General features: G+C 46.0%; 1 protein-coding gene and 2 non-coding genes across 3 annotated transcripts; 1 reads left to right on the forward strand and 2 right to left on the reverse strand.

The window, feature by feature from the left end:
- Positions 1-556: 556 nt before the first annotated feature.
- Positions 557-6,489, reverse strand: LOC107120828 (zinc finger protein OZF-like). Its single transcript, XM_015423598.1, has 2 exons — positions 6,408-6,489; positions 557-1,947 (listed from the first exon to the last, which is right to left on the reverse strand). The coding sequence occupies exons 1-2, from the start codon at positions 6,415-6,417 to the stop codon at positions 818-820; spliced, it is 1,140 nt and encodes a 379-aa protein (XP_015279084.1). The 5' UTR covers positions 6,418-6,489; the 3' UTR covers positions 557-817.
- Positions 6,490-7,381: 892 nt separating this feature from the next.
- Positions 7,382-7,454, reverse strand: TRNAK-CUU. The gene has a single exon. It is a non-coding gene; the product is annotated as a tRNA-Lys (tRNA).
- Positions 7,455-8,509: 1,055 nt separating this feature from the next.
- Positions 8,510-8,582, forward strand: TRNAV-CAC. Its single transcript has one exon. It is a non-coding gene; the product is annotated as a tRNA-Val (tRNA).
- The last annotated feature ends 4,064 nt before the right edge of the window (positions 8,583-12,646 follow it).

Consider the following 12,646-nt stretch of genomic DNA (forward strand, 5'->3'; position numbering starts at 1 on the left):
TTTTCAGCAGCTCTGATGAGGAGCCAGGATTAGGTAAAGGATTGCCCCCGCAAAAGCACTCTATACATGAGTACCTTCCGCAGAAATCATTACTGGACCAAATTCTTTAATAACTGCCTTGCAGACGTCTTTCAAAGGGAAGGAAACAGATCACACTATCCAGGTAATCTCTCATTTCTTTATGGCTGATGATAAAGATATCCATTGATTCATTTTTAAAAATACAGCTGCTTTTTTGTGACCTCATTCTTCACCTCTGACTTATTCTTAAGACACAGGTTTAATGGAACGTGGTTATAACACGGGGTTGAAACACTTCTCAGTTTTGAAGCAAATGGCTGGAAGTCCACACAAAGAAACCCATGAAAAATAAGTCCAGTCTGATTCAAACCAGCCCTTTTGTTTCTCGGTGCCTCTGGAAATCATTAAAACATTCTGCGTCCTGCTTTACCGGGAACATCTTTTCACTTTTAAGCTCTAACTTAACAGCGACATTTCTCAAGTATAAAACAAGAAAACTTAATAAGCCAATCATGTGTGTTTACCACTTGGGAGTGAAGCTTTAACTACTTAGATAGCTCTTTGCCCTTCCATGTGACCCGCAGATGCAGAACAAAATACCTTAAAATATGCAAATGTGCTTAATTTGCATAAGGGATGCAGGCCAAAATAATCTTTCCTTGATGGATAATCTGAAATTACTTTGGTGCAGAGTTTTGATTGGTTTAAAAGCATGGAATACATCCATTCCAGTTCATGCTTATTAAATAACATATAAAAAACAGCTGTAAGTAGAGTAGGGAGATGAGGTGGATCTTCAGAAAGATTCTGTCTCTTGCTGCATTGGAGCAGCTGGGCTCACACCAGAATTTTTTGCAGCGTTTTTAAAGTGGACTCTTCGGTGGCTAACCAGGTGTGAGCTCTGATTAAACCTCTTCCCACACTCGGGACACTCATAGGGCTTCTCCCCCGTGTGGATTCTTTGGTGCTTGTTCAAGTCCGAATTCCGAATGAAACTCCTCCCACATTCTAGGCACTTGAAAGGCCTGTCCCCCGTGTGCATCCTCTGATGAGCAAGGAGGGCCGAGCTGTAACTGAAGGTCTTCCCGCAGAGCAGGCATTTGTAGCGCCTCTCCTCCTGGTGGGATTTGCGATGGACCAGGAGCTGGTGGATCATGCGGAAGCTTGCGGGGCAGTCGGGACAAGCGTGCAGTTTTTCCGTGTGGGTCTTCTGGTGGGAGATGAGATGTGACTTGTGGCCAAAGCGCCGGTCGCATTCCGTGCATATGTAGGGCTTCTCCCCAGTGTGGGTCCTCTGATGGGCTGAGAGGTTTGAGCTGGTGCTGAAACATTTCCCGCAGTCCTGGCACTCGTAGGGTTTTTCACCCGTGTGGGTCCTCTCGTGGGCCCGGAGTTGCGAGCTCTGACGAAAGCCCCTCCCACATATCGAGCACTTGTAAGGCTTTTCTCCCGTGTGGATTCGCCAGTGCTTGATGAGCACCGAGCCTTCACTGAAGCACCGCCCGCAGTCTGAGCACACGTAAGATTTCTCCCCGGTATGGGTCCTGCGGTGTACTATGAGGGCCGAACTGGTGTTGAAGCTCTTCCCACAGTCGGTGCATTTGTAAGGCTTTTCCCCTGTGTGGAGCCTCCGATGGGTAAGCAGGCTGGAACTGTGACGGAAGCTCTTCTCACAAACGTCACACTTGAATGGCCTGTCATTTGAGTAGACCCTCCCAGGGCTGTTCTCATAGTCAAAACAGATCTCCCCGGAGAACGTATCCTGAGGAGTCTTCAAGTCTCTCTTGTGGCCTTCGGGCTGCTCAGAATCCAGGAAGTCTTCACTCTCCACCCATAACATCTTGGATGGCTTGTCGGAGTCCCCTGGCTCACGGTCCAGTTGCTGGGGAGCTACCTCTTCATTTTCACTCTTGATCCAGTCTTCACCTGCCAGAATAAAGACTCTTCCATCAGTATTCATCACCATAAGGCCAATGGCCATCTGAAATACTGAGAGTGGGAAGAGGGGTCGAGAGGAGACTAAAAAAAAGTGCCCCCTTACATGAACAGGATTTGAGAGGGGGGGGATTTGCTCCCAAAATTACAACTGCCACAATACCATCTATTTTCCTTACAAAAATCTTCGAGCTTGAACAGTTTATACATACATTGGGCTGCATCCTACCATGTTTTCCTGCTTGGTCTCCTCCAGTTACCCTCCTCACGGCAGACCCTGTCCCATGATCCCTGGCAGAGCCATTTACGTGGCCAACAGTTCCCTCCTTCCTCTCCCACCAGTGGAGAAGCCGACAGAATCCAACTCAACATCAGAGTTACCTCCCCATCCCACCCAGAGCTGTGTGTGTGTGTGTGTGTGGCCTTCAAGTCACAGCTGATTTATGCCAACCCCATAGGATTTTCAAGATAAGAGGTATTCAGAGGTGGTTTACCACTGTCTGCTTACACGACATGACCCTGGTGGTCATGCTTTGTGGTCTCCCATCCAAATACTGACCAGGGCTGACTCCACTTAGCTTCTGAGATCTGATGAGACTGGTCTCTCTCTCTCTCTCTCTCTCTCTCTCTATTTTGCAAGCTATATTAAGATTTTTTTTTAACACACATGAGCGGCAACTGCAACAAAGGATACTTCATGGCTTCATCTATCACATTTTTTTTACCTGCCCATCCTTCAAAGAGGCCAGGGCAGCCTACACGGTTCTCCCTTCACTTATACAGACTCTGACTCATTACGTTGCCAAGATAATCACTACCAGGTTTTGCTTTGGCTATTCATTCTGTTACAAGCCCAGAGGGGACTGAAGGCAGAGGAAAAGCTTCACAGGGTAGCTATCAGATGTCTTCAGTAGCCATTCCATTCAGTCTTTATTTGCAAGGCTAATAACACAGCTGTGTGAGAGAGATTTTGGCACATGAGGACCCTCCCTGTAGAAAGTACACAAAAAACAAAACACTGTCCCCCAGTACTCCCTTCATAGGATACAAATAAGCCCTAAAGTGCTTTTGCAAAAAGCTTCACTCATGGAGGATAACGGACATAGAGGAAGGTGTAGAAATGGGTGTGTAACACCCTGTAAAAATGAAGCAAACCTGTGTGGGACTTGGTTTAAGTTCTCAGGGGGGTTTTTTGGTGGGGGGGAACACATCCACAGGGGGGGGCTATATATCTTGTTAAAAAGGTAAAGGTAAAGGTTCCCTTGCTCGAAAGCCAATCGAATCCGACTCTAGGGTTGCGGTGCTCATCTCCGTTTCAAAGCCGAAGAGCCAGCGCTCTCCGAAGACGTTTCCGTGGTCATGTGGCCGGCATGACTAAACACCAAGGCGCACGGAACGCTGTTACCTTCCCACCGAAATGGTAGCTATTTATCTACTTGCAATTTCTTGCTTTCGAACTGCTAGGTTGACAGGAGCTGGAACTAGAGATGGGAGCTCACTCCATCATGCGGCACTCGGGTCTCGAACTGCTGAACTACTGACCTTCCACAGCCTGCAGTTCAGCATCTTAACCACTTGAGCCACCACAGCTCCTTTATATATCTTGTTAGTTCCATTTTATTCCAGCCAGTATCCAAGAAAGAAAACACATCCGTCCAACAACTGGACACACAAGAAAGGCACACAGAACCAAGAGCATCACTTAACGCACGGGCGTTGAACTCATTTGCTATGAGGGCTTGATCTGACATAAATGAGACCTCGTTGGGCCGGGCCACGTGTGTCATAAAATGTAATCCCAGGTAGCGGAGATATAAACTTTATAAAGGACACAAACACAAAGGGGTTTTTTTTTACTTAAAATAAAAACATGCTTAAAACATTAGCACTCTTGCAATATTTTGTTTTTTTAACAGTGTCTGATAACTGACACCTCTTGCTCTGAATTATAGCATCAAAATATCTGTTCTGTTGCAATTTTGAGTATGCTGTTCAGGTGTCTGTAAGCTGCAAACCTATGATGATGCAGCAGCAGCAGAACTGGAAGAAGAAGCAGAAGACAGCCAGTTCCACTGCGGGCCTGATAGAAGCCCTCAGAGGGCCTGATCCAGCCCCCCAGCTTCATGTTTGACACCCCCGACTTAACATTTCACTCTGGCAGTCCCAACTGCCATAAGAGCCAAGCTGCCATTCAGTTGTTGAAGCAGCTTGTTTCTTCAGCCATGGGACAGGGTGCAGTAGAAACACCATGGAAAAATGTACAAGGCGCACTCCCTTAGGCACACATCCTTGCTAGGATAGTGGCTGATAAGGACAGAATAAAATTTAAAATACAAGAGACACTACGCTGTGACTATGGACATAGATTCCCTCCATCCCCTCCCCTCCACAAACCAGCTCCATTTTGTATAAAATCTTTTCATCTTAATATAGCCAAAGAAAGCCCCCCCCCGACCAGGCTGTTATCTGGTTTTTTTAGAGCATACCATGAGCCAGCCTTCCAGCCAACACACATAGAGAGCCAGCTATCCCGGAGGCACCCACTGGATTGTGGTGTACTTCAAGGGGTAGTGCTGTCCCCAATGCTTTTTAACATCTATATGCACCCCCTTGCCCAGATTGCCCGGAGGCATGGGCTGGGTTGCCACCAGTATGCGGATGACACCCAGCTCTATCTGTTGTTGGGTGGTCAGTCTGACTCCCAAACTGGAAGATCTGGACCAGGCGCTACAAGCCGTGGCTGGTTGACTTAGGCTGAGCCGACTGAAACCGAATCCGATGAAGACGGAGGTCCTGTGCGGTTCAAGGCTAGGGATCCCACTCCTGACCTTCGATGGGGCTCCTTTGGTGCCAGCGCCGGAGGTTAGGAGTATGGGAGTGCTCCTGGATGCCTCCTTAACTATGGAGGCCCAGGTAGCAGCCACTGGCAAATCAGCCTATTACCATCTTCGGCTGATCAGGCAGTTGGTTCCCTTCCTCGAACGCAATAACCTGGCTACAGTGATCCATGCAATGGTCACCTTGAGATTGGATTGGACTACTGTAATGCTCTCTACATGGGGCTGCCCTCGTCTCAAATCCGGAGGCTGCAGCTGGTGCAAAATGCCGCAGCCAGGTTCTTGATGGGGCTCTCTAGATGGGAGTACATCCGGCCTGTGCTGAAGGCATTGCACTGGGTGCCAATAGCATACCGGATTCGCTTCAAGGTGCTGGTTCTTACCTTTAAAGCCCTACATGGTCAGGGACCTACATACCTGAGGGACCGCCTTTCCCCACATGTCCCCCAAAGAGCACTGTGGTCAGGGGCTCAGAACTGGCTGGCCCTCCCAGGTCTTAAGGAGGCAAGGCTGTCGACAACCAGGACCAGGGCTTTCTCGGTGGCAGCCCCATCCTGGTGGAATGAGCTCCCGGAGGAGATCAGGGCCCTGTGGGACCTTTTACAGTTCCGCAGGGCCTGTAAAACGGAGCTCTTCCACCAGGCTTTTGGGAGCCGCTGCCACTACCAATGAAGAACACTGGATGGTTGAATGTGAGAGGGCCCTGGATTCCGCAAATTGCCACCACTGCAAGGACAATTAAATTAAAATGAACACTGCGAGCTGACTGCGAGCTGAGAACTCTGAATAATGGCTGCTACCGTCATACGAACAACAACTACTAGCACTTTATTATGGTTTTAGAATTGTTTTAATTGTAACTTATGTTTTAATGGAGCATCTGTTTTTATGTAAGCTGCTCTGAGCCAGCTTCGGCCGGGAGGGTGGGGTAGAAATTCGAAAAATAAATAAATATAAATACATACACACACACTCAGGATATGTTCCAGGCGTGCACACATGTTGAAATGATTTAAGCAATAATTCAGACAAGCCTTTTGGATGGGAGGAAACCTTGCTCCCCTCAAGCTGCCATAGCTCCACAAGGCCTTCCTTTTCCTGGGCCTCGTTTGGGAAAGAGCAGCAGATTCTGCCATGGTGTGGTGGTGAGATCAGTACATGCGAAAGGAGAGACTTCAGGGGAAAGAGGGATCGGTCCAACAGTCTCCAGGGTGGAAAACAGGCCACCTGCCAATCTACAGCCGTCTGACTGTAGCAACTAGCCATTTAGATTCTCACATTCCCTTCTATAAGAAAGTAAACAAAGGAACAGAACACGTGAAATGTTGGCTTTTTGTTAAAGGGTCCCAGGATCTTGAAAGCGACTTGGATGCATTTTAGGAAACACAGTTTAGAGTCCGTTCCTCCCCCCACCTCGGCCCAACATGAAAACATCAATTCTCTACCTCCCTCGGCTCCGCTGCCTGCCTCAGCACCCACGCAGGCGCTCCTCTCGATTTCAATTCAGCCAGCACAATGCTCTAATAACCATTTTATTGATTTTTCAGGAAGGCAGCCCCCAAAATGCAACCCTTTCACCGCCTAAGCCTCTCCTGCCCCGTCTCAAGCACTTACCGGGGTCCATTTCCGTATCTGCACGGATTTTAACCTGAAAACAAACTAGGGCGCAACGCAGCAGGACAAACACCCATTTCAGAATCAGACTCGGACCGAATTCCTGTGGCCTTTTGTGCTGCCCTCGCCAAGCACTCTGGGTAATGTAGTCTGGCTAGCAAAGGAGAAACTGGGAATGCTAAAAGCAAAGCATTTTGGGAACTGTAGTCCTGGGTGAAAAGCAGTAATAAAATAAAATAAAATCATAATAATAGGAGTGCGGGAGTCGCAGCACTCTCGAAGGTTACATACCGGAATGTGAGCACAGGCGGGATTCAAGCTTCAGTCTGCATATGAAAAGCACTCCTTCTCGTGATCTCATGCCTCGGGGCTCCGTCTTGGTACTGGAAAAGGATTCGGGTGGTGAGCCCTGGAACACCCTTCTGCTGAAAAGCAAGGCGTCCAACAAGAGGACTAAGGAGGGGGGGGGGGGGAGAATGCAAACGATAAAGAAGCAGACGGCAACTACTTCGATCTATATGCCCGGCTCTGTTTGGCAGACAAAATGCATTACAACAACACATACAAAACGCGATGAATAACTGCATCTGAAGAAGTGTGCTTGCACACGAAAGCTCATACCTTGAATAAAATCTTGTTGGTCTTAAAGGTGGCACTGGACTCTAACTTTGTTCTGCTACTTGACCAACGCGGCTACCCCACCGGAATCTGGAATTAGCAAAGTAGGGATGAAGAAGAAAGAAGAGATCAAATAATCTTTTCTTCAGTCGCAAAGGGCATTTTTGCGTTTTAGAACAAAAGTTGAGTCCTACACTAATATAAAGAGCAACAAAGCTATCCACGGTGTACATTTCAGCTAATGACAGCTCTCTCGGTTTCCTTGGGTTTCCCTGTTTTTGTTGTTTGGTTTGACGAACCATGCCGAGGGAAGTTTGCACTTAATAGTGTTGTTTAAATTATAAAAAAAAGTCCTGCGCCCAACGTGGGGCTCGAACCCACGACCCTGAGATTAAGAGTCTCATGCTCTACCGACTGAGCTAGCCGGGCGGTTGGTATACCAGCTTTCTAACTACTAATGTTAACAAGCAATTACCACTTCGTTTGATGATTTGTATGTTTTTTGGAGATTCTGTTGCTGCCGTGGCTTTCCATGAATCGTCCCTAGACTACCTACCTGATTTTAAAGCATACTCGAAACGCACACGACATTTATAGGATTAATTGCGCCAACTAGTGTTTAGTGGCGTTCTCCTTGGGAAGTGTCTGAACTGCTCCCTGTATGACAGTCCATTCCTTAAATCACGCCAAGCTGCTTTCCCCACCACCCAGCGGTTTCACAGCGTTTTAGGAATTTCACCATGGCATGAAGAAGTAATGTAAAGGAAGAATAACAATTGTTATGGAAGCTTGAGGTTTGAGAAAGGCAGACCAGCGATATAAATGAGTACAGCTCTGAGCAGGACATAATGGGGTTAAGCTGCTTTACTGGTGAAAATCGACCAGTTCCTTATTCCTAAACACTGACCTAAGCATTGTGTGTATTGCAAGGTTGTAACATATGCAAAAATATATATGGGGGCTAATGAATTTTGGACCACTATAAGGGGGTTGATCTGCCCGTATATGATTTGGAGCGACTCAAAACTTGTTTAGAGGATGTTTCAGTGTTTAAAATTCTGCTCCTTCTTCAGCTTGCTCCTGCAGTCACATATTGAATAAGGAACCAGGAACCCACTTCAGACTCCTGAACCAGATGATGGTTACAAGGCTGCAGAACATTTCAGAGTGCTAGAGATAATGTGTCGGCATAGCAGCACTACTCCTTCGTATAGGTCAATCCTTACACGTTAGTTGAAGTTCGCTGTCGGCGGCGTTCAAAAGTGACGTAAATCCAATAACACTAGTTCCGGCTTTGTGTCTTCCCAAATTTCAGGCACTCTTGCTGTCATTTACTGTTCTGGGGTGTTGCCGAAGTCTTCTCTATTGCGCCGAACTAATTGCAATAGTGAGAAATAAGACGAATCCAGGCTAAGAAGGATGTCAAACTCATGTCTCATGTTGAAGAGTGTTGTAGGCTAGATGGAAAACGGAGCAGCCAGCTGGTTTCTGTAGTGTAGTGGTTATCACGTTCGCCTCACACGCGAAAGGTCCCCGGTTCGAAACCGGGCAGAAACAGCACAGGTTACTTTTGCCCCCACATCCCTTTATTTTAAAGATCCATTTCATGTTAATGTCTTCAAGTTAAAGTAAACAAAACAAAACAAAAATAACCCAGAAGTTTTTCCTCTGGATATATATGTGACAAGCAAGGTGGCTGCTCATGTCCTTAAAATTAATAAATAGTGTTTCAACATTCTAAATAAACAGTCATAACACCAACAGTCATATGCCACCATCATGAGTGAGTATTTATTGTATATTTGTGATTTCCATTTCGCTTCATAGGGAGATTCCCCCAAGCTTTACAATTCTGAAGTATCTCTTCAGCTTAAGGGTCCCAGAGTACAGGTGAGCAATGCTTGCAAGATTAGACGCCTTACCTTCTGCAGTTTCTGAAGGCCGCACATTGAATCATAAAATCATAGAATCATAGTTGGAAGGGTCATCTAGTCCAATCCCCTGCACAATGCAGGAAATTCACAAATACCTCCCCCCACACACACCCCTTGACCACCATTGGACGTACCATTCTCAAATAGATATTTTAGCTGTGGTTTAGGTGCTATTGAATCTGCAAGACATGTTCTATCTGAATGTCCCTGATATAATGTGAGAAAGAAATTGCTTAAACCTTTGATACCACAGTCCTCAGCAGATATCCTTATTTCTAAATTACTAGCAGATTCAAGAGCAGAAAATATACTCATTTTAGCTAAATGTTTGGTTCAGGCCATGAGAGTTCGGGTAACTTACAGGAGAACAGCTGTCTTTGTCGCCTACGTACCAGCCCTCTCAGGTCTGAATTCTTCCTTTCTTCTTCAGATTCCGTGTTATGTTTGATAAACGCTACTCAAGACCTATAGGTCAGAGGAGTATAGTAAATAAGAAAAAAAGTGTATGTGTGATATGTATTAGTTGCCTGTCAGCCTACAGATAAGGAATTAACAGGTCTGTGTGGTGGGAATTCTGAGAGATAGACCACCAGAGAATCAGCAAGGAGAGTCAACAGTTGTTTATTTGGCGCCAGGTGCAGCCAAGCACCGAGAGGCACTTTTGAACAGGGCTGCACACCAAATGAGGTGGAGTCAGGTTTATACAGTTACAGAGTGCAAAAAAATCATTTTCCTTGTCATTTCTTAGCAGAAAGATCATTAGAAAACACTGGCAGCGTGTTTTGAGCATTCTGTACTTTTCAAGACCACAACATTCTTGGCTGACCACCACACATCTAGCTTGTGGGAAGGCCAAAGCTTTCCTGTTTATCAACAGATGTTACATTAATTACAGCAATAAAAGCAAGGTTAACATCTCCCTTAGTAACGGGCCCTAGCAACGCCTAATATGGTCATGCCTGTGTGCAAGCGTCTATGTCCTTGTCTTTCTACTTGCTAAAGCAATGCGTTGCCTGCGTTTCTTAATGGCCTTATAATGCTGCAAAATTGCTGTTAAATGCTTTATCTGTACACTGCAATCAGCCCAAATCACACAGAACTATGACAGGGATACTGTTCACTTCAAGGTGTCCCCCTATCATCTGGTCTAAGTCTTCAGTTAGGTGTAAACTGCTTAGACATCATACCTATTCACCCATTATAAATATACTTATGACCAGGGGTCGTTTCGTAGAAAAAGAGCTAGGGGGACTCATTAGCAGAACTCATTAGCATATGCCACACCCCCTGACATCAGGGGCCCGGCGGTGGACCTGCAAGGCCGGCGGGAGTGCGAGGAAGCCCCGCCAAGGCCCTCCCTGGCCCCAGGCAGGCAGGTGTGGGGAGAGGCGGGAGGAAGCAACTTACCCTCCCTCTTCTCCTGCCTCCTCCTGGCTGAATGAGGGCTGGAAGCGGGGCAGCCGGAAGCATGGGGCGGGGCTACTATCATCTGGTCCAAGTCTTCAGTTATGTGTAAGCTGCTTAGACGTCATACCTATGCACCCATTATAAATATACTTATGACGGAGATGTGATGGAATTTACTGTTAATCAGATATGCTATGTAGTTTATGTAGATTTTTTTTAGGTTTGCTTCCATTGGATTATTCACTTTGGGTCTCAGTATTGCTGATTCCAGTAAGAATTGCAAGCTAACGTTTCTCACTGTTTCACAGGGCTCTGTTTAGCCTTGAAAAAGATAAGCTGCTAACGTCAACTACATCTGTTACTTCCTATAAAAGTCTATTGTTCACTGTGACAGGGAGTTAATAATTGGCCTTATGCCCAGGAAAATCTCATTAACAAGCTTGCTACTCACTTGGAAAGCACCACGGCATACTCAGGGAGCAGGGTTGCATTATGGCATTTTGTGGGCCCTGGGCACTTTTGCCTTTGTGGGCCCTTCCCACCATAATAATATCAATATTAAAAATTATTTTGATATAACTTTAAATGATTCAACATTTTATTTTTCCTGTTTTAGTCAAAATTTAATAGATTTTCATGGGTCCTAAAATTTCATTATTTTCTGATGTGAGGGGGGAAAAAACATTTTCTTTGACTGTAAAAGTTCATTTTTTTCTTCTGATTTTAGAAGAAAGTAAAACATTTGTGTGGGCCCCTAAAAGTATCATGGGCCCTAGACTCTGTGCCTACAGTACCTAATGGATAAGTCGGCCCTGCTCAGGAAAACATCTTCCCTTAGCTGATAAAAATCAGGCCCTGCAATTGGTTATGTGTTGGCTCACATAATTGTGCCCATAGAAATTGGCCATACTTCAGAATCCTGAATGTCTCAAATCTGAAATTCAGTGAAAGCTGGTCTGTTTTCTTTCTACCAAATTTTGGTTAAGAATCTTTCATATTCCATTTTATTACCCAAAGCATCTTGGATAGAAAATGTAATGTATGCTCTCCTCTGATCTTAATAGCTATGATCTATGCTAAATAAGTGGGTTCTAGATCAAATTAAGTCTGAACTCTCCTTAGAAGCTCAAATGACTAAACTGAGGCTATCATACTTTGATCACATTATGAGAAGACGAGACTCACTGGAAAAGACAATAATGCTAGGAAAAGTTCAAACCAGTAGGAAAAGAAGACCTAATGTGACATGGATTGACTCAGTCATGGAAGCCGTGGCCCACCATTTGCAAGACCTGGACAAGGCTGTTATAGGGTGTTTTGGAGGACATTAATTCATCGGGTTGCCATAAGTCAGAAGTGATTTCATAGCACAGAACACACATACACATGCTACTGTGTTCTGTATATTGGTGATGATCAGTGCTTATCTATCAGTTCAAGAATAATGAGACTGATTCTAAATAAAGGTTTTAACTAAACCACTGTCTGATTATTGTTTGAGGAGTGAATGTTTTCACTCTGGATTTGGAACAAATGAACTCTGATTCCCTCAATCAGGAGACCAGGGACTGTTCAAAGGGTGGTTGGTCATTTGAGGGAATGATCATATCCTGTACAACGATAAATAATATGTCAAAGTAAGACTGAGAACATTCACGCCAGTAGTCTCTGCTCATAACACAATCAACCTAGATTTGTTAAACTGGTTAACACCCATACTGGCTAAGTATTCTCAACTGGCATGGTTTGGCACTTGCCAGCAGAGAGCTAACCTGTGACTAGAAATATCGGGCCGATCTCCCATTTCCCCACGATTCAGGTGCCTGGTGGCAGTGAAGACTTGTAAAGCTCTCGGCTGTCTCCTCCAGACTTTCCTACCAGTCGACCCACAGTCCCCACAGAGGCTTCTACAGCAGTTGCCCGTTCCCTGCCCCCTGGAGAATGCAGAAAAGCAGGTCTCTCTCACACTCAAAGGAGTATACAAGTCATGGCTGGCTGTAGCAGCTCTTGCATCACAAAACGAGCGACCATCCCAGCACCAGTTTCCTGACATTAAAATGGGAATATCCAGAGGTCATTTCGGGGGTAATCGCGAGGGATCGCAGTTCCCCCGGGTGAGGTACGGGGGGTGGGGCACATGATGAAGCCCCGCCCCCTGCTTCCGGCCGCCCCGCTTCCGGCCCTCATTCAGCCAGGAGGAGGCAGGAGAAGAGGGAGGGTAAGTTGCTTCCTCCCCGACTCTCCCCACCCCTGCCTGCCTGGGGCCAGGGAGGGCCTTGC

Source organism: Gekko japonicus, unplaced genomic scaffold (assembly GCF_001447785.1).
Source record: "Gekko japonicus isolate JY-2015 unplaced genomic scaffold, Gekko_japonicus_V1.1 scaffold4349, whole genome shotgun sequence".
In the NCBI taxonomy this organism is placed as follows: Eukaryota; Metazoa; Chordata; class Lepidosauria; order Squamata; family Gekkonidae; genus Gekko; species Gekko japonicus.